The sequence below is a fragment of the Hyperoodon ampullatus genome, assembly GCF_949752795.1.
Source record: "Hyperoodon ampullatus genome assembly, chromosome: 14".
Lineage (NCBI taxonomy): Eukaryota > Metazoa > Chordata > Mammalia > Artiodactyla > Ziphiidae > Hyperoodon > Hyperoodon ampullatus.
Window position 1 is genome coordinate 39,350,035 of NC_136927.1, and position 22,791 is coordinate 39,372,825.

The following is a 22,791-nucleotide window of genomic DNA, read 5'->3' on the forward strand; positions in this document are numbered from 1 at the left end:
AAAAGCTCTAACTTATTTTACGTTTGTAGAAACTATAGGCTAAGGGGAAAAAAAAAAATCTCAAACCAAACATAAAAAAACTTAAGTCACCAAAGGAGATGAGTTCATAAAAAGCTTTAAAAAATATTTTAAGAGCAAGAGGAGTCTTTTTGGTGTTTGTTTGGTTTGGCTTGTTTTTTTTGTTTATTGGCTTGTTTTCAGAGTCTAGAGTATTTGCTTTAAAAAGGGGGAGGCAGTGAAAGAGAGAAAAAAGAATGCCTTACACACACATTTATCATTTTTATATACTCTATTATGCATGTTTACCCCCACTTTACCTAATGGAATTCTGAAAAGCCGCCCAATCTTCTTGAAAAAGGGAGTTGAGAGGAATATCATCCAGCCTATACTTCTTTCGTATTGAATGGAGAGTACTGGTGAAATGAGACACATACCTATGGGGAAAGACAAAAATGACAGCGGTATCATCATGAACTCTCAGACCCATAGACACCTGGAATTATACAGCTTTGGACAAACTGCTAATGACCTTGAGAGCACCTTCAGAGGCTATCCTACCAAGGGTTGTCACTACTTATAAAGCTCTGACCACAAAAAGGTCTCCTCTATGTGGCAAGACTGTCTTTCTCACCTGGCAGAGCAGCTTTAAGAGATGCTCAAGATGAGGGGGGAAGGGGATGGCCACTAAGACCAAGACTCTGTGACCAACCAGGTGAGAGATGATGCTGGTTAATTACTCCCTCATCCTAACAGGGGCATTTCTTTGGAAGCTGATTCAAAGAACTGTTTCAAAACGTCATGGTCCCACTATAATACCCAACTGTCACCTAGGATACCATAAGGCAGTTCACTGATATCCAGTGTACTTCTGTAGCATTCAAATCCTTGAATTTAGATTAAACAGCCAAGCTCCATGGCAGGCAAGAGCCCGACTTTAATGGTACAGGAGCATGAAACTGGATTCAAAACTGAAAACCCTCCCTCACAGACTGCTGTCTGTTCCCACCTATACCACATACTTTCCTTCATAGCACTTAACACAAGTATAATTAAATAGCTTATTTAATGTATGTGTTTAATGTTTATTGCTGTCATCAGACTAGAAGCTCTGGGAGAATAGGGACTATCCATTTGTAGGTCATAATTGTATCCCCAGGAATTAACACAGACCTGGGCATAAAGGAGACATCCAGAAATAGGTCCTGAGTCAATGACAGACCTGCACTGCAAGTACCTAGGTGTCTTTGGGCCTCAGTTTCCTCATCTTTAAAATGGACTTAATGATGACTTCTGTACTGCCCCACAGAGTTGTCATGATGATAAAATAAAATGAAATGAATGAAATAGTAGACACAAAAGCTCCCTGAAACGTATAAAATGAAAGCTGATGTGCAGTGGTATCGTTTTTATGTACAGTACTCCCTGGGTAGCCATGAGGGACTGATTTCAGGATTGCCCCCCTCCTCCCCCAAAGATACCAAAATCCATGGATGCTCAAGTGTTTTACATAAAATGGCATAATATTTGCATAGAACCTAGGCACATTTTCCCATATACTTTAAATCATCTCTAGATTACTTATAATACCTAACACAACATAGATGTTACGTAAATAATTGTAAATACAACATAAATGCTACATAAAGATTTGCCAGCATGCAGCAAATTCACGTTTTGCTTTTTGGTACTTTCTGGAAATTTTTTTTCTGAATATTTTTGATCCTCAGTTGGTTGAACCCGCAGATAAGGAACGCTGGATACAGAGGGCCAGCTGTACAGTTCTTGGAACGTGAACACATAAGTCCTTGGGAGGGTGTGGTAAGGAGGACAGGGGTGGATGGTCATGTGCTCTGGAAGCCAACAGGCTCCCTAAAACCCACGACACCTGCATACATCACAAGAAGTCTCGCCTCTCTCCCTTCCCAAGCCATGAGCTCTAGTGAGGACAGTGGACTGTGATGACCCAGGGCACGGCTCTGAAGAGTAAGTCTGTGTGGTGGAGAGAAAGGCCATTCAGAGAAGCAAGCGGAAGGAACTGCTGCAGACCACTCCACTGAGGGACAAACGCCACTGCTGCTCCCTTCACACAGGGCTGAAAAGCTACGAAACCAAAATGCCACGGACAGCACCTTCCCTTTGCACCCAGAGAGGTGACAGCTTTCCTTGGGGGAGGGGGAGGGCCCTCAGAACACACTGACAGGGAGCTGTTGAAGAACGTTTTAATTGTGCTTTAGCTGAAGGACGTTAAACAAGAAGAACACCCCGTCCAACAAGGCGTGAGCTCCACAGAACCTCCCGACAGAGTCCCCGGAACAGTGAGCAGCCGCCGAGCATTGAGGCGGGGCCAGGGGGAGGTAGGGGGGTGACTGTTTAGTCATAGTGGGGCTCGCACGTGAGGTGTGTATCACATCACATTTTTATGGCATTTGTACCAAAACCTTCTGATTCTCTCACAATACACGTTTCCAAGTGTCTCTACCATATAAGAGCTGCTGCATTAGGTGCTTTAATTATATGTTTTCACTCAATATTCACAACCACCATGGAAAGGAGATATTATCACCATCAGTTTACCCAAATAAAAGATACCAAGACTCAGAAGGGCACACTAACCCACCCAAGGTCCCAGCTAGTAAGTGCCCGAGACAGGATCTGAGCCCAGGTGGCTACAACTCCAGGGCCCAGGCTCCCGTCCCAGCTGTAACACCCCTCACCCTGCAACACCCCATCAGCAGCTATATTCTACAGCTTCAGCAGGGTCCAAGTTAGGCCAATCTCTTCCTGCCCTGCCTGCGTCCTCCATCCTCCCTACCCTGCCTTCCTGAACACCATCCCCACACCCTCCCCACTCCTGAACAAGGTCCCACTTGAACCCTGGGCAAGTTAGCATCATCCTCATTTCCCAAATTTTATAAACATCAGCTGTCTTGGTAGCTTCAAAACCTTCCCTTCTAGAGCAGGTGACCTGTTTTCATCATATGTCCTTTTGTACAGTTTGAATTTTTAATATGGATTTGTATTACTTTTTTTTTTTTCTTTTGTGGTACGCGGGCCTCTCACTGCTGTGGCCTCTCCCATTGCGGAGCACAGGCTCTGGACGCGCAGGCTCAGCGGCCATGGCTCACGGGCCCAGCCGCTCCGCGGCACGTGGGATCTTCCCAGACCGGGACACGAACCCATGTCCCCTGCATCGGCAGGCGAAGTCTCAACCACTGCGCCACCAGGGAAGCCCCTGTATTACTTTTTAAAATGAAGTAACCAACAGAAGAACTAAAAGTGAAAATGTCACCAACAAGAGCTGGGAGGAGAGGGGATAAGAGACAGCACCAGCCCCGAGGAGGCTCAGTTCCTTACCTTTCAGAGTTGCATCAAGACATAATAGTTAAAGGTGATAAACAAAAAAATCTTCTTTAAAGTCTGGAGAGAAGAATGAGAAGACTCAAAGCAAAATGTTTAAAACTCGTGACTACTGAGGACTGCCTAAGGATGCGCAGGAAAGAAGGAAGACTTTCACCATTTTACACCTTTTCATATTTAAATATATATGTATTTCTAGAAGCATTACTTTTTAAATTTTATACTAAAATTTTTAGATCTCAAAAAAAATTATTTTATCCACAAGATCCCAGCTTGTGGCAGAGAGAGAAAGAGATAAATTTTATTTGATTAAACTTGTTGCTGATGTTTCTCTTCCTGGGGGACATGTCTGGGCTCACCTGGCTCCCCGCCCCTGTCTTACGCAAGGGACATGATCTCGCAGCCCTCAGTGCCTTCCTGTAACCCACCCTGGAAGGTGCAGACCGTCCACGGCAGTGTCTAACAGTACTGGGTCCAAGGACCCTCAGAGCTCACAGGGGCATGCTCAGCATTTCTGGAATGACAAGAGCTCCCTAAACTTACGGCAGCAAAAGAGCATTCAATTCAGTACGAGGAATTTCTTGAGACTCGTGGCAACTTCATTCTAGAACAAGATTTCTTGGAGAGCCTAAGAATGTATTTGTCTATAAGCTAGAGACTAAAGCATCTAACCTCCTGAGGGCCCTTACATCTCAATTACACAGGTCAGAGAATCCAGCCTTATATTGATTTCTTTTTCCTTTTTCTAAGTAAACTTAATTTTGGTTTCCCCTTCTTTCTTTCTTTTAACAGCTCTATTGCGATTTAATTCACATACCACACACTTCAAAGGTTTTTAGGGTAGTCACGAAAACCAGTTGTGCAACCATCACCACAATCAACTTTAGAACAATTTTCATCATCCCGAAAAGAAACCCCATAACTTTTAGCAGTCATCCCTCATCTCCTCCAAATACTCTCCTCTCCCCAGCCCTAGGCAGCCACTCATCTGTTTTCTGTCTCTACAGATTTGCCTGTTCTGGACATTTCATATAGATGGAATCATATAACGTGTGGTCTTTTGTAACTGGCTTCTTTCACGTAGCATGATTTTATATATTTTTTATTTTATATTTTTAATTAAAATTTAAATATAAATTAATTTACATTTTTAATTTTTTAAAAAATCAGAAAATAACAAATAAAGCTAAATCCCCTATGACCACCACCTCAGTCCCTCCCCATCTCCCCAAAGACAACCAGTGTTTTGAGTTTGTTGCCTAACCTTCCACATTAGGGCTCAGCAAACTTTTTCTGTTAAGATCCAGGTATTTTAGGCTTTGAGAGTCACAAGGTCTCTGTCCTAACTACTCAACTCTAACTTTATAGTGAGGATTTACAGGCCATAGGTAAGTGAATGGGCATGGTGGCGTTCCAATATAGCTTTTACAAAAACTTGTACAAAAACAGACTTGGCTCATGAGCTAGAGTTTGCTGACCTCTATGCTATAGGAATATATAATGCATTTTTAAGTGACAAAAAAAGATCTAGAACAGGAATTGGCACTCCTGGTTTTCTGTAAATAAAGTTTTAATGGAACACAGCCACATCCACTCATGTATGTGTTGTCTCTGGCTGCTTTTCTACTACTAGGGCAGTGCACTACAAAAGTCTCTGTTGACTGTAAGGCCCTCAAAGCCTAAAATACGTACCATCCGGCCCTTGGCAGAAAAAATTTGCCGAACCCTGCTACAGAAAATATACTCTATTTTTTGTATATTCTTTTCACACACTGTATGAGACTCTATATAGTATTCTGCAACCTTTTATTCACTCAGCAGTATGTTTTGAGATCTATCCATGTTGTTATGTGTAGATCTAATTAACACCTTAACTGCCACATAGGGAACTCCCCTCATGTGAATATACCATATCTTATTTGGCCATTTCCAAATGGATGGACATTCAGGTTGCTTCAAATGCTCCACCATTACAAACATGCCACAGTGTTCTTAACGTCCTTAAGAACACCCCCTTGGGCTCAGGTGCAAGTGCCTCTCCCGGGTTCATGGCAGGAATACAGGACACACACATTTTTAATTGGGAGAGACATCATTCTCCAATGAGGCTGGCCCTGACCCCACTACCCCAGCCTTACTTGGCAAAGAGGGATTTCAGGGCTGTCAGCAGGCCACAGGTCCCCAGGCCGTTGGTAAATGTGATGCATCTGTCAATGGCTGCGGAAGCAAGGCCAAAGAGCTTGTTCACAGAGTGGCTCAGCTCCTGCACACAGTCAATGACCTCCCCACGCTCCTGGTCAGCAAACAGAGATAAAAAAAGCTGCCTCAGACTGAAGAACAAACGAATAGACAACATGAAGATGGGGAGAGCTCCAAACCTCCTCATTCATGGTAAAATCACTTAATAGGTGCAACAGAAATGCAGTCCCAAACGGTGACAGCTCTTTAAGAACCTGACCTAGGGAAGAACAGTCTAAGTGGTCAGTGAGATCACAGAAATAAACTCCTGGCTAAAAAGCATGATCAAATCCTTATATTCATCTTTATATTTTTCCTCTCTTTCCTCTTTTTCTGTGATTTAAGATGGCATCTCTCCCTCTGGCTCTCAAGCTAGGATTTGAATTCTCCATACCACACGCTCCAAAAGAATGTAGTGAAAGGAGAATGCTTCCTTCAGGGGCAAGAACATAATTGAGCGTAACAGACTTTCTAGGTATGTCCTTAGAAAACAGAAAAGCGGCGGGAGGCGGCAGGTTTTAACTACTGTAAGATCTATTCTTAAATGTCAACTCACATCATGCTAGGTGACCTTAACATTTACAATGGAAATTCCCCTCTGGTGCCCACCTGGTGAACCTGGCCCTAGAGTACTGTCCATGAATACTCAGCTCCTGTGTCCATTTGCATATGCTGCCTTAAACAAAAGACTGTGTGATAATGACTGAATCAGGGGGATAATCAACTTACTCTCAAGAAGATTTAGGCCTCTAAGTTTTGCTAGAGGATTTTAAATAAAAAACTGGTAGCATATCTGTGGTCTCATTTTACATTTGGATTACAAGAGCCCAGGAAGCACTGAGAACCCAGTGTCTGCGCACCAGTTTCCACTCTTTGCATTCCTAATGCCACCTCACACCTTCTCCGACGCATCCCACCCACCCCCAACCCTAGGAGCCTGGCAAACAGAATGATTCCCGAATGGCCACTGCCGGTATTATGCCATTACCAGAGGCACTGCGCTGATCTGGAGGAGGAGGCTCTTCTCTTCCATGTCACCGTACTTCAGCTGGTAGGGTCTGTACGGACCATACACAGCATCCACCAGCTCCACGACTTTCACCAGGGTTTGCTCATCTTCAGGGAATCAGAAATTAAATGCAATAATGAACAAAGAATTGGAAATCAATTGCTGAAAAACAACAGGTGAAAGGACCTCCACTGGAACTTTTCCTATTTCATCTTAGGGGTGACTACTTTCTGTTCATCTGCTTTTACCATTCATGGAAGCTGAAGCAATCATGTCAGTAAATCTTTTGATAAATTTGAGCTTTGTGCATTATGTGCCTAAGGCACTATTAAAGATACCGATCCCCTTAATCCTACAACCTGTCATAGTCAAGAACCTCTTCAGGGCTTCCCTGGTGGCGCAGTGGTTGAGAGTCCGCCTGCCGATGCAGGGGACACGGGTTCGTGCCCCAGTCCGGGAGGATCCCACATGCCATGGAGCAGCTGGGCCCGTGAGCCATGGCCGCTGAGCCTGCGCGTCCGGAGCCTGTGCTCCGCAACGGGAGAGGCCACTTACCGCAAAAAAAAAAAAAAAAAAGAACCTCTTCAAATGATAATCCTCCTCAGGGTCAAGTTCAAGAACTGCTACAGGGAAAAGGCTCTGCAGAAAGAACATTTTCCATCTGGAGCCCATACACTAGGCATTCCAAAAATTCCTATATTCAACTACATAAAAATTTTAATGCGCATATTCTATGGCACAGCAATTCAACTTCTAAGAATTATCTCTTCAGTTGGAATCCAAAATCTTTTCCATAGCCTACAAGGTTCTGCATCGTTTGACCTCAGGAGGTGAAAGAGGGTGGTGGTTAAGGGTGAAGGCTCTTCTATTGAAGCTCTACTGCTTCCTAGTTAGGTGACTGTGTGCATGACTTAACTTTTCAGTGTCTGCTTCCTCAACTATAAAATGAGATTAATAATGGCATCAATTTTATAAGGCTTAACTGGAGATTATGTAAAATAGTACGTGTCTAGCATGTATAAGCACCTAATAAAGGCCAGCTACTTTTATTTTTACTTCTATAGACTCAGCCTCCTTCACAATTCCCCTAGCCTCTAGCCTTCCCTCGGCTCCTCAGAAGTTCCCCTCCGGCCACCTGCTACTGCTTCTGTCTGCAACGACCTTCTTCTTCCCTACCCCTCTTCATCTGGTTACCTCCTGTTCTTCCTTCAGCACTCACTAAGTTCAAGTCTGCTACTCTCAACCATCTTTATTTGCTTAAAACCATTTTGCTTTTCTCCTAGAACCATTTTGCTATTCTTCAAAGTACTCATCTCACTTGTAATTAAACACTCATTAGTGTGATTATTTGGTTATTTCCCACTGGAATATACATTGTATGAGAGCATAGCATCCTCAGCATCCATCACTCTAGAACTAGTCCATTTGTAGTTGAATAAATAAACTAAATACATTTTGACCTATCGATAATAGGGCCATGAAAAATAACTGTATGTGTTTATAATGCACACACACACACACACACACGTACACACACACACACACGTACACACACACACTCACACACTGCTGATGGGAACCAGAATTTTCCCTGTAGGAGAAAAGAGATGCAACTGAGAACAGCAAGAGGTAAAAATCTATTGGTGTTGCATTTGATTTGGAAGTATCAGTATAAACTGGTAATTTTAAAAACTATGCATTTCCTAGCTCTGTCCACAAAGGGCACAGGAAGTAATAGTAGCCCAGCAACAATAAGCACCCCTGGTGCCAGACCTTGGTTTCTAAATACCATTTCCCATTAGAAGAAACCAAGCTCGAGAAAATGGCTGATTCCCGGTCTGAGGCAGAGAAAGTACAAAGTGTTCCTGGAACAGTTTGTGCCAAAAAACAATAAAGCACTCAAAGGCTGATAGGGACGTGTCAAAATGATACAGGAGCCAGCCTGAAGGGGCAACCACTGACCAAATTTGAAATAATTCGAGCATCAAAATGAATAATGAAAATAATGGATCATAATACAATGAATAAAAAAAGAATCCAATGAGTTCATAGTGATATCAAAGAGAAAGAAAAATCTCCTCTTCACAAAAGTATGCCAGCAAGGGACTTCTCTGGTAGCGCAGTGGTTAAGAATCTGTCTGCCAATGTAGGGGACACAGGTTCGAGCCCTGGTCTGGGAAGATCCCACATGCAGTGGAGCAGCTAAGCCCGTGCACCACAACTACTGAAGCCCGTGCGCCTAGAGCCTGTGCTCCGCAACAAGAGAAACCACCGCAATGAGAAGTCCGCGCGCCACAATGAAGAGAAGCCTCCGCTCAGCGCAACTAGAAAAAGCCCGTGCGCAGCAATGAAGACCCAACGTAGCCAAAAATAAATAAATAAATAAATTTATTTTTTTAAAAAAAGAATGCCAGCTAATACATGTAAAAGGAATGAGAGAATTAGAATATTACCATTTTATAATCAGCAATGTAAAAGTTTATTCAGACAAGGATTACCAATGGATGCTAAAGTCACTAACTAGGTAAATATTTCTTAAGGAACAGTATATTCCTATGGGCTCAAAATATCACGCCACAGATACTTATTAATTACAAAGAGGAAAAGGTAACTTTACAATGGAGTGATCTGGCAGGTACAACTACCAAGTGATTAATCCAACCCATCAACAATAATTGGACATTGTGTCTCCTGATGTGATGCCATAGGAAGTACACATCATCACCAATGTAGTACTCTTACTAAAAATGTTTAATCTAAGTCTAATCACAAGGAAACAATTAGATAATTACAGAATATGGAACATTCTACAGGAAAACTACCCTGTATTCTTCAAAGACGTCAATGTCATGAAAGACAAAAGATGAGATGACTGTTTTAGATTAAAAGAGATTAAAGAGACAGGACAACCAAAGACAATGCATGTACACTGACTGGATTTTAACGGGAGGTAGGGAAACAGCTATAAAGACTTTTGTGGAACTGGGAAAACTTGTGTTTTGGATGACAATATTGAATCAATATAAAATGAGGGGTGATAATGATAATAAAATATTCTATTAAAAACATTTAAGTACACACACACTCTTATACAAAATTTGCATGTGTATATCATCCAAAATACTGTTTCTGGACAGTTGGTTGAGCATGATCTTTTTCCTTCCTTGTATTTTCTGTTTTTTTCTATACTGAATACATATTGCTTGTTAACTATAAAGTCAACAAATTATTTAACTTTTTGACTTTCTATTGCATAACCTTTTACATATTTTGAATTATACTATGTACATTATTAATTATTAAAATGGAAAAGTGTTAAAGGCAAACCAGAAAGTTAGAAAATATATCTGCAACATACTTGATAATGAGGAAAAAAATCCTTACTATATAAGGATATTTAGGGAATATACACCAGATTTTTAACAGTGGTTATTTCTAGCAAGCTGGATTATAGGAGACTTTCATTTTGTGTTACAGATAGCTATATCATGAATTTTTATAACAATACTTTGTTGCTTTTTAGAATACATTTAATAATATATTGCTTTAAATAAATTGCTCTTATAAATTAACCAGAAATAGATTAAACCCTCAAACAGAAAAAGAAGCAAAAGAATAAGCAATTCAAGAGAAAAATATAACTTTTTATAATATAATTTTCAAACTGGCTAGTAATCAAAGACATGAAAATTAAAATAATATATCATTAACTGTCTAAGAACCTGGCAAGTGAAAAAAAAGATAGAGCCTAGCGCTGGTGAGGGCATGTGGGAATGAGCAGTCTCATTTACTACTGATGGACGTGAAAACAGGTAGAAACTTCCTAAAGAGCAAAATGTGACAAACATCTTTAAATTTTTCATTTATTAGCAATTGTAATTTTCAAACTTATCCCAAGGAATAATCAGAGTTGGGCTCCAAAATTAATACATAAGATTGTTAATAATAGTTTTATTTATAATAGCAGGTTTAAAAATTAAAGTAAGCCATAGTTACCAAGTGGTCATTAAAAACCATGTTTTAGGAAAATATTTAATGACATAAAAATGCTCATTATATTAATTTGATCAAAAAAGAGAATATAAGATAATATAAACTAATATTTTGGGACTTCCCTGGTGGCGCAGTGGTTAAGAATCTGCCTGCCAATGCAGGGGACACGGGTTCAAGCCCTGGTCCGGGAAGATCCCACATGCCGCGGAGCAACTAAGCCCGCGTGTCACAACTACTGAGCCTGTGCTCTAGAGCCTGCGAGCCACAACTACTGAAGCTCGCATGCCTAGAGCCCGTGCTATGCAACAAGAAAAGCCACTGCAATGAGAAGCTCACACACCGCAACGAAGGGTAGCCCCTGCTAGCCACAACTAGAGAAAGCCCATGAGCAGCAATGAAGATCCAATGCAGTCAAAAATAAATAAACAAAAAAATTTAAAAAAACTAATATTTTAAAATATGTATGTGCATATATATTTATATAGGCATAAACTTATATATTTTATATTTATTTATGAAAATGTATAATTATATTTGAATTACTGGGAGGAAATAAAATGTTCCCATGGCCTTCTCTGAGTCATGAGATTATGGATCATTTTTACTCTTTTATTTTTATTTTTGTGTGTGTTTCCAAAGTATTTTTAAATTAAAAACTACGTATACTTTTTAGGGCTTCCCTGGTGGCGCAGTGACTGACAGTCTGCCTGCCAGTGCAGGGGACACGGGTTCGTGCCCCAGTCCGGGAAGATCCCACATGCCGCGGAGCGGCTGGGCCCGTGAGCCATGGCCGTTGAGCCTGCGCATCCGGAGCCTGTGCTCCGCAACGGGAGAGGCCACAACAGCGAGAGGCCCGCGTACCACAAAAAAAAAAAAAAAAAAAATTCGTATACTTTTTTGAAAACCTCAGTAGGAATCATTAAAAATCTAAACTTCCATGGCTGACTAACAAAGCATTTTCTGTATCTGATTCTTCAGAGGGTGGTTCTCCCTTCTTCAATAATGTCCATCACTAGTGGGAGAAAAGCAACCTGCTCCTTGCCCTGCCTTCATTCCACTCTGCTCCACAGGATGCTCAGCCTACATACTCTTCAGCCACTAGGACCACAGCATCCAGGTCCCTTGGAAGCCACATCCACCATGCCTCTCCCACAACCAGGGCCTGCCAGTGAGTGTGCCAAAAACAGCAATGAGTCATCAGGAACTCGAACAATAAACACACTCCCAGGAATGTACGAGGTAATTACACACAAAGGTAATTAAAGAGAATAACTATTAAATAAACCAAGTCAGTGACACACAGCAGCCAAACGGAAGAAGCAGGCCTTCCTGAAGCAATTTCCTGATTTGACAGTAGCATTCGTGATGAAGTCTGTATGACTAAAAAGTTTATGATGCTTTTAACCTAGATGGGAAACAGCTGGGGAAATGCAACACACCAGGCATTGTTTGCCCAAATGGGAAGAAGGAGTGCTTTGCTCTCATATAGCAGCTGGGGAAAGCCCAATTTCCTTATAGCCATCCTTAGTCCTAATGCAGCACCCCTGCCCTTAAAAACTTGCTGTTGTCCTATCAAAAAGCTCCTCTAATCCATTTGTTCTCTTAAACTTACTTTTTAGGTTGACTTACCCAAGGTTCTGTGATGCCTTGAAAAGAGGACACTACCCTCCCAAGTGTAACTCACTGCCAACTCGTTGCCACTAATGTCTACCTGCCTCTTACATTCTAAGCCCCTGCAGAAGAGTCTATCGCTTCCCCAGAGTGTGTAAAGCACCTAGGCAGCACTGGAGCTAGGCAACAATATATTAAGCAACAATTATTTCCATAATGGTAATGTTTTCATGGAAAAGGTTTTCATATCTGTTAAGAAGGAAAACACTGATCCCTTGCATTTCTGTAAAATCAGTCACCAGAAAAGAAAAACAAACCCAGGCCCCAGAAGCTTCAAAAAGAGCGAGTAAAAACAAGCCCGCAAGCTGGGAGGAAGGATGTTTACCTGCATGGGGGAGCAGGGCCATCTCCAATCCCTTGGCGAAGTGGGCGGTGGCATCGTAGAACTCCAGCAGCTTGACGAGCTCCAGCTCGGGCCCTGCCCTCTCCACACTGGAGCTGAGGCAGATGGGCAGAGAGGGCACCAGGGCCCCCAGGGTCTGAATCAGCAGCACAGTCACCACCTCGTGGGGGTTCCTGAAAACCTGCAGGGGGAGAGAGGTACCTGTGTTAGCACATTGGAGCAGACCTTCTAAAGAAGCAGACTCCTGGACTGCTCAAAGGAATCCTTCCAAGCCGGAAAGCGGTCTAGTCAAGAGCCCCAAGCTTTCCTCAGCACCCATGTGAACATGCTCAGAAAGCCAAGTAAACTAGCAAGACTTGCATCCTGTCAAGGACAATTGGCTACTTTCTGTCTATCGTTGGCCCCACCCTCCACTCACCTCCTGCTGTGCGGCCCAGTTTCTAACAGGCCGTGGACCCTGGGTTCGGGGACCCCTGTTTTAAGTACAGATTCACTTAGTCAAATGTGAAACAAGATATAAGACTGTTCTTATGCAACACTAAGGCCAAAATTAGTGTAAGTTTAAAAATTATAAAATCAATCAATTCACATTTTTATTAGAAAATATCTTGAAATGAAGGAAAATGGAAACCAAAACTTATGGATACAGCAAAAGCAGTGCAAAGGGGAAAATTTATAGCTGTAAATGCACACATTAAAAAAGCAGAAATATCTCAAATCAATAACCTAACTGTACACATTTAGGAACTAGAAAAAGAGGAAACTAAACCCAAAGCTAGTAGAAGAAAGGATATAATAAAGATTAGAGCAGAGGTAAATGAAATAGAGAACAGAAAATCAACTTAAAAAATCAACAAAATCAGAAGTTAGTTCTTTTAAAAGATTAACAAAATGTCAAACCTTTTACCTAGACTAACCAAAAAAAAAAAAAAAAAAAAGGATTAGATTCAAATTACTAAGATCAGGTATGAAGGTGGGGACATTTACTACCAATTTTATAGAAATAAAAGGGATTATAAGAGAATACTATGAACAGCTGTATGCTAACAAACTGGATAACCTAGATGAATTGGACAAAAAATTCCTACAAATATTATTTACCAAAAGCGACTTCAGAAAATCTGAATAGACCTATAACTAGTAAGGAGACTGAATCAGTAATCAAAAACCTCCCAATAAAGAAAAAACGAGAACCAGATGGCTTCACTGGTAAATTCTACCAAACATTAAAAGAATTAATACCAATCCTTCTCAAACTCTTCCCAAAAAACTGGAGAGGAGGGAGCATGTTATATTCTGAATTGTGTCTCCCCAAAATTCGTATATTGAATTCCAAATCCCCCAGTACCTCAGAATGTGACTATATATTTGGACCTAAGGCCTTTAAAGAGGCAATTAAGATAAAGTGAGGTCATCTGGGTGGGCCCTAATCCAATCTGACCAGTGTCCTTATACAAGAGGAGATTAGGACACAGGCACACATAAAGGAAAGACACAGGGAAAAGACTGCCATCTGCAAGCCAAGGGAAGAAGCCTCAGAAGAAATCAACCCGGCCAACACCTTGACCTTGGGCTTCTAGCCTCCAGAACGAATTTCTATTCTTTAAACCACCTACTCCATGGTACTTTGTTATTGCAGCCCTAGCAAACTAATATAGAACACTTCCTAATTTATTCTATGATGGCATCATTAACCTGATACCAAAGGCAGGCAAATACTAAAAGAAAAGAAAAGAAAATTATAGACCAATATCTCTTATAAATACACATACAAAAATACTCAACAAAATACTAGTAAACTGAATTTAGCAGCATATTAAAAGAATTATACACCATGACTGAGACTGATCTCCAGAATGAATGGTTCAACATATCAAATTAGTCAATGTAATATACTATATTAACAGAATGAAGGGGGAAAAAGCTCATTAATCTCGATTAATGCAGAAAAAGCATCTGACAAAATTCAACACCCTTTCATAATTGGAAAAAACAAAACCACTCAATAAACTAGGAATAGAAAGGAAACTCTTCAACATGATAAAGGCCATAGCAGAGAAACCCATGGCTAACATCGCATTCAATGGTGAAACACTCAAAGCTTTTCCCCTAAGACCAGGAACAAGATAAGGGTGCCTGCTTTTGCCACTTTATTCAACATAATAATGGAAGTTCTAGCCAGAAGAATTGGACAAGAAAAAGTAATAAAAGGCATCTATATTGGAAAGGAAAAAGTAACGTTATCTCTTTTCACAAATGATGTAATATTTTATGTAGAAAATCCTAACAAATTGGAAAACAAACAAAAAAACCGTTAGCAGTAATAAACAAATTCAGCAAAGTTGCAAGATGGAAAATCAACAAACAAAAATCACTCACGGGCTTCCCTGGTGGCTCAGTGGTTGAGAGTCTGCCTGCCAATGCAGGGGATGCGGGTTTGTGCCCCGGTACAGGAAGATCCCACATGCCGCGGAGCGGCTGGGCCAATGAGCCATGGCCACTGAGTCTGCACGTCCGAGGCCTGTGCTCCACAATGGGAGAGGCCACAACAGTGAGAGGCCCGCGTACCGCAAAAAAAACAAACAAAAAAAACCACTCACATTCAGGGACTTCCCTGGTGGCACAGTGGTTAAGACTCTGCGCTCGCAATGCAGAGGGCCTGGCTTTGACCCCTAGTCAGAGAACTAGATCCCACATGCATGCCGCAACTAAGAGTTTGCATGCGACAACTAAGGAGCCCAGGAGCCACAACTAAGGAGCCCGCCTGCCACAACTAAAAGACCCAGTGCAACAAAATAAATAATTTTTTTAAAATCACTTGCATTTCTATACTAGCAATTCTATCCTAACAATCTGAAAAGCAAATTAAGAAAATTATTCCATTTATAATAGCATCAAAAAGAATAAAGTATTTAGAAATAAATGTAACAAAGGAACTAAAAGACTTGTACACTGAAAACGACAAAACACTGCTGAGAGAAATTAAAGAATACACACAAAAAATGGAAAGACTTCCCATGTTCATGCACTGGAAGACTTAATATTGTTAACATGGTAATACTACCCAAAGCCATCTACATATTCAATGCAATCTCCATCAAAATCCCAAAGGTGTTTTCTGGAAAAACAGGAAAACCCATCCTAAAATTCATATGGAATTTGAGGGAACCCCAAATAGCAAAAACAATATTGAAGAAGAGGATCATTGGCTATCTCACACTTCCTAATTTCAAAACGTACTACAAAGCTATAATAGTCAAAACAGTGTGGTACTTGCATAAGGAAAGACATATAGCCCAATGGAATAGAGAGCCCAGAAACACACATACATGGTCAAATGATTTTCAACATGAGTGCCAAAATCATTCAATGGGAAAAGGACAGTCTTTTCAACAAATGGTGCTCAGAAAACTGGATACTACATGCAAAAAAAAAAAAAAGAAAAAGTTGGACCCTTACCTGATACCATATACAAAAATTAACTCAAAATTAATCAGACCTAAATGTTAAGAGTAAACTATAGGGCTTCCCTGGTGGCACAGTGGTTAAGAATCCGCCTGCCAATGAAGGGGACATGGATTCGAGCCCCAGTCCGGGAAGATACCACATGCCATGGAGCAACTAAGCCCGAGTGCCACAACTACTGGGCCTGCACTCTAGAGCCCACAAGCCACAACTACTGAAGCCCACACGCCTAGAACCCATGCTCCGCAACAAGAGAAGCCACCGCGGTGAGAAGCCTGTGCACTGCAACAAAAAGTAGCCCCGCTCACCGCAACTAGAGAAAGCCTGTGAGCAACAATGAAGACCCAATTCAGCCAAAAATAAATTAATTTTTTTTTTTTTTTTGCGGTATGAGGGCCTCTCCCGTTGCGGAGCACAGGCTCCGGACACGCAGCCTCAGTGGCCATGCCATGGCTCGCAGGCCTAGCCGCTCCACGGCACGTGGGATCTTCCCGGACCTGGGCACGAACCCACGTCCCCTGCATTGGCAGGCGGACTCTCAACCACTGCACCACCAGAGAAGCCCTAAATTAATTTTTTTTTTTAAAAGAGTAACCTATAAAATTCTTAGAAGAAAACATAGGGCAAAATCCTCATGACCTTGGATTTGGCAACAGTTGGCCCTCCATATCTACACATTCTGCATCCACAGATTCAACCAACCTCAGATCAAAAATATTCAGGAAAAAAAAAAAAACCCTCCAGAAAGTTCCAAAAAGCAAAATTTGAATTTGCTGCATACCAGCAACTATTTACATAGCCTTTACATTGTATTAGGTATTATAAGTAATCTAGAGATGATTTAAAGTATGCAGGAGTATGTGCATAGGTTGTATGCAAATACCACACCATTTTACATAAGGGACTTGAGCACCCATGGATCTTGGTATGGGGAGGGGGGTGGGTTCCTCGATCAATTCCCTGAGGATACAAAGAGATGACTATAGTTTCTTAAGTATGACACCAAAAGCATAGGCAATAAAAGAAAAAACAGATAAACTGGACTATATCAAAATTAAAAATTTGTTAAAGCACGTTGCAAATAGAGTGAAAAGACAACCAATGGAATGGGAGAAAATATTTGCAAATCATGTAACTGATAAGGGATTAATATCCAGAATATATAAAGAACTCCTACAACTCAACAACATAAAACCAAACACTACAATTCAAAAATGGGCAAAAAACTGTAATAGACGTTTCTCCAAAGACGATAATACAAATGGCTGACGAGCACGTGAAAAGATGTTCAACATCATTAGTCATTAGGGAAATACAAATCAAAACCTCCATGAGATACCATTTCACACACACTAGAATGGCTATTTATCAAAAAAATGGAAAATAACAAGGGCTGACAAGGATGTAGAGAAATTGGAATTCTTATGCATTGCTGATGGGAATGTAAAATGGTGCAGCTGCTATAGAAAACAGTCTGGCAGTTTCTCAAAATGTTAAACATAGGATTATGATATGATCCAGCAATTCCACTTGTAGGTATACACCCCAAAGAATTGAAAACAGGGACCCAAGGAGATATTTGTACACCCATGTTCAGAGCAGCATTACTCACAATAGCCAAAAGGTGGAAGCAATTCAAGTGTTTATCAACAAATGAATGGATAGACAAAATGTAGTAAATACATACAACAGATTATTCAGCCATAAAAAAGGAATGAAAATTCTGATACATGCTACAACATGGATGATCCCTGAAACCATTACGCTAAGTGAAATCAGCCAAACACATAAGGACAAATATCATATGGCCCTACTTATAAGAGGTATCTAGAATAGGAAAATTTATAGACACAGTAAAGGTTAAGGTTACTAGGGGATGGAAGAGGGCAAAGTGGGGAGTTATTACTTAATGAGTACACAGTTTCTGTTTAGGGTGATGAAAAAGTTCTGGAAACAGATAGCATGATAGTTAATCAACACCGTGAATGTACTTAATGCCACTTGATTGTACACTTAAAATGGCTAAAATGGTCAATTTTATGTATATTTTACCACACACAAAAAATTAACTATCAAACCAATAAAATTCAAAATAATAGGACAGATGAAGATGTTTACTGCAACTAAACTGCCTTTTTCATCAATAATTTGATCTGACTGCTACAGCACAGGTTTTTTTTTGAGTTCAGCTTGCCTATGCTTCTCTGTGGTATGTGAGGAGAATTTTTACACTGCTTCTATCTCTACTCAAACTACAAACTACTAAGAAAACATCAAGTTGGCAACGGCATTAAACAGCACTCACTTGGCACCAGCACTTACATCATCTAAGCATTAAGTTTGTCTCTTTCTTTTTTCACTGCCCCCCAACAGAACAGGGGTACCAATGTGACTGTCAACAGAAAAGCACCCACTGAAATTACATGGCAGTACTTGGTTATAAGGTGGTCACATACATGACCCAAAATATGCTTATATTTTTTCTTAGATTATTACCAAAATAGATAACAAAATTTTTAAATTCTCATAGAGAATTCACGAAACTTCAACAAACACCTGTTTAGTTTAATAAACATCACTGCTGGGGTCTGAGAGAAAGAAATAGAGGAAATGCAAATCTAACCCAACAAATACCGAAATGACCAATTTATATCCTGAGCAACAGCTTCCAGCCATCTACTGGATGCCACCATTAAGCTGAGCCACTCTCATTTGGAATTTAAAAGTGTCCTGAATTGGAATTCATTATTTTCCCACTGACCTCCCCAGGTCTGTTTCTATCAACTTCCTTATTTCTGTCAGTAGCATCTCCATTCAACCAGAATAAAAATCTCCCTTTTCACTTTCCTTTCTTTCAGTCCCTTTATCAGTTACCAGGTCCTAGCAACTGTTCATTTTTTAACTGGGTATCTTTTGCTACATTACCATCACCATCCTAGACCAAACACAGCTTCCTACCTGTCTTCAGTCTTTCCTCATCAATTCACCCTATTTACCACCACCAAATTCATTATTTTGAAATGTTATTTAGAATTTTTCTTACACTTTAAATGTTTAAATACTGCAAGATTCAACAATCAACATTTTGCCACAATTGCTTTATTTCTATTTCTCTCTAAGCCATTGGAAAGGTAATCACAGATATCACGACACATCACCCCTAACTACCTCAGTGTTTATCTCTTAAGAATAAGGCCATCCTCTTATATTACAACACTGCAAATAATCAAACGTAACCTTGATTTAATACTTTTACCTGCCACAGTCCATGTTAAAATTTCCCCAATTGTTCTTTCAATGTCCTTGATAGTTTTTTTTTGTCATCGTGCAGAACCCAATCCAGGATAATGAAATTACATTTAGTTGTCTTTTTTTTTTTTTGTCTCCTTTAATCTAAACAATTTCCTGACTTTTTTTCTTTCATGACACTGACATTTTTGAAGAGTCTAGAACAGTTGTTTTGAAACGTGGTCTTTGATTTGGATTTGTCTGCATGTTTCCTCATGGTAAGACTTTTTGGCAGAGAAACTACATAGGTGATATTCTGACACCAAAAGCATTCTTAAAACAGTAACATCATCGTTCACTCTATCGCTCCAGAGGCTCACTATCTTCTAGAGAAAGCCAGATTTGTCTCGCATTCAATGTTCCCACTCCCTCCACACAAAGCTGCACCAATACAAACCCTCCTCTGTCTCCATCCAGTGTATTCCCCCCACGATCCCCCAAATATAAGAGAACCATAGAGACCTTTACATATCACCCAGTTCAACATCCTGATTTGACAAAACAAACATTTTACTACAAGAACGGATGGGACCAAAGGAGAAAATGAAAACTATTCTTATCTAGAAAGAGAAATCCTGACTCCTCTCCTTGTATTGTGAGAAAGGCCTAGGCAATGAGTACCTACTTCACTCTTAGCTCCTACTTAAGTGACCTGAGGCTGGGGTGCCGGGTGGAGTGGGGAGAATTAGACTAAACGACTCTGTACCCAAGCGTTCTAATTGGTTGGTCAGCTGAAACTATGTTTATAGCTGATAGTTTCAGCTGACCAAACAACAGGTCCCCTATGCTCAAAGGTGTCCCCTTTCCTTTAAAGTGATCTGGCAAAAGGGATGCTCTGGCCATTTGCCAAACGAGAACCAAAAGTTCAAAGACTGTAAGACCAAACTTAACAACTAGGGCCATTAGGATTAACCCAAACAGCACATGGAAAAACAATCTGACCTTACCCTACACTACACACAAAAAATAATTCAAGATGGGCCATAGAACTAAATGTAAAAGCTCAACAAGCTTCTATAAGAAAACACAGAAGAAGAGCTTTGCAACTTGGGGAATGGTGATGGTTTCTGAGGACAAAGAAAGCAATAACCATAAAAGAAACGATAAAATCAAGTTCATCAGAATCAACACTTCTGCTTAAGCCACAGACTGGAAGGAAATATCTACAAAATATATCTGATAAAAGAACTTATATCTAGAATATGTAAAGAACTCCTATAACTCAATAATAGAAAGGCAAATTACCCAATTTTTTTAAATGGGCAGAAGACCAGAACAGATACTTCACAAAGGAAGATATACAAATGGCCAATAAGCATGTGAAAAGGTGTTCAACATCCTTAATCATCAGGGAATTGCAAATTAAAACCACAGAGAGATACTACAACACACCCACCAGAATGGCTAAGATTAAAAAGACAACACCTAGGGACTTCCCTGGTGGCGCACTGGTTAATCCGTTTGCCAATGCAGGGGACACAGGTTCGAGCCCTGGTCCGGGAAGATCCCACATGCCGTGGAGCAACTAACCCTATGCACCACAACTACTGAGCCTGTGCTCTAGAGCCCACAAGCCACAACTACTGAGGCTGAGTGCCACAACTACTGAAGCCCATGCACCTAGAGCCTGTGCTGTGCAACAAGAGAAGTCACTGCAACAAGAAGCCCGCGCACCGCAACAAAGAGTAGCCTCTGCTCACTACAACTAGAGAAAGCCCGCACACAGCAACGAAGACCCAACACAGCCAAAAATAATAAATAAATAAAATTAAATTAAATTAAAAAAAAAAAAGAATCTGCCTGCCAATGCAGGGGACATGGGTTCGAGCCCTGGTCCAGGAAGATCCCACAGGCTGTGGAACAACTAAGCCCGTGTGCCACGACTACTGAGCCTGTGCTCTAGAGCCCACGAGTCACAACTACTGAGCCCACGTGCTGCAACTACTTTAGCCTGCACGCCTACAGCCCGTGCTCTGCAACAAGAGAAGCCACCGCAGTGAGAAGCCCGCACACTGCAACGAAGAGTAGCCCCCATTCACTGCAATTAGAGAAAGCCCAAGTGCAGCAACGAAGACCCAATGCAGCCAAAAATAAATAAATAACATAAATAAATTTACAAAAAAAAAAAAAGACAACACCTGATGTGTAGCAATCAGAACTCTCACGCACTTGTGTTGTGGGAATGTAAAAAGCTCAGTTATTTTGAAAAAGTGCCGATTTCTTTATTTCTTTATTTTTGTCTGCGTTGGGTCTTCGTTGCTGTGTGCGTGCTTTCTCTAGTTGCTTTGAGCAGGGGCTACTCTGCGTTGCAGTGCGCGGGCTTCTCATTGTGGTGTCTTCTCTTGTTGTGGGGCACAGGCTCTAGGCACGTGGGCTTCAGTAGTTGCGGCACGTGGGCTCAGTAGCTGTGGCTCGCGGGCTCTAGAGCGCAAGCTCAGTAGTTGTGGCGCACAGGCTTAGTTGCTCCGTGGCATGTGGGATCTTCCCGGACCAGGGCTCAAACCTGTGTCCCCTGCGTTGGCAGGCGGATTCCCAACCACTGCGCCACCAGGGAAGCCCCAAAAGTGCCGATTTCTTATAAATCTAAACATAGACCTACTCTCAGCAGTTCCACTTCCACGTCTTTACCCAAGAGATATGAACATGTGGTGTCCACAAAAAACTTACAGAACAATGTTTAGAGCAGCTTTATTTATAATTGCAGCAAACTGGAAATAGCAGAAGTATCCATCAATAAAAGACCTAATAGGGCTTCCATGGTGGCACAGTGGTTAAGAATGCACCAGAATCCACTACTGAGTCTGTGCTCTAGAGCTCACGAGCCACAACTACTGAAGCCCGTGCTCCGCAATAAGAGAAGCCACCTCAGTGAGAAGCCCACGCACCGCAACAAAGAGTAGCCCCCGCTCGCTGCAACTAGAGAAAGCCCGTGCACAGCAACAAAGACCCAATGCAGCCAAAAATAAATTAATTAAATAAATAAAATTTTTAAAAAAACTCAATAAACAAAACTGTTATATATTCATACCATGTAAGAGTGTTCAGTAATAAAAAGGAACAAGCTACTGATACGTACAACAACATGAATAAATCTCCAAAAACATGCTGAATGAAAGAAGCCTCGCCAAAAGGACATACACCATATGATTCCATTTACATGAAATTCTAAAACAGGCTAAACTAACTTACGGTGGGAAAAATCAGAACAGTGGTTGCCTTCAGGGATATTGGTACAAAGACTGACTGAGAAGGAACACAAGGGAACTTTCTAGCGTGATAGTCATGTTCCATATCTTGGTAGGGGATTAGGTTAAACAGCATTTGTCAAAACTAATTAAATGGCATATTTAAGATCATTGCATTTCATAATTTTACCTAAAAAAAATCCCAGTAAACAAATACTGAACTCTAGTTAATAATACATATA

General features: G+C 40.9%; 1 protein-coding gene across 1 annotated transcript in view; it reads right to left on the reverse strand.

The window, feature by feature from the left end:
* The window catches only part of COG7 (component of oligomeric golgi complex 7), a gene marked incomplete at its 5' end in the record, with an annotated part of 86,736 nt that overhangs the window by 40,564 nt on the left and 23,381 nt on the right, over window positions 1-22,791 (reverse strand). Inside the window, 4 exons of the mRNA XM_079719616.1 lie at window positions 318-434; window positions 5,496-5,650; window positions 6,584-6,711; window positions 12,594-12,792. Coding sequence (XP_079575742.1) covers window positions 318-434; window positions 5,496-5,650; window positions 6,584-6,711; window positions 12,594-12,792 — 599 coding nt within the window. The remainder of the gene's footprint in view (window positions 1-317; window positions 435-5,495; window positions 5,651-6,583; window positions 6,712-12,593; window positions 12,793-22,791) is intronic.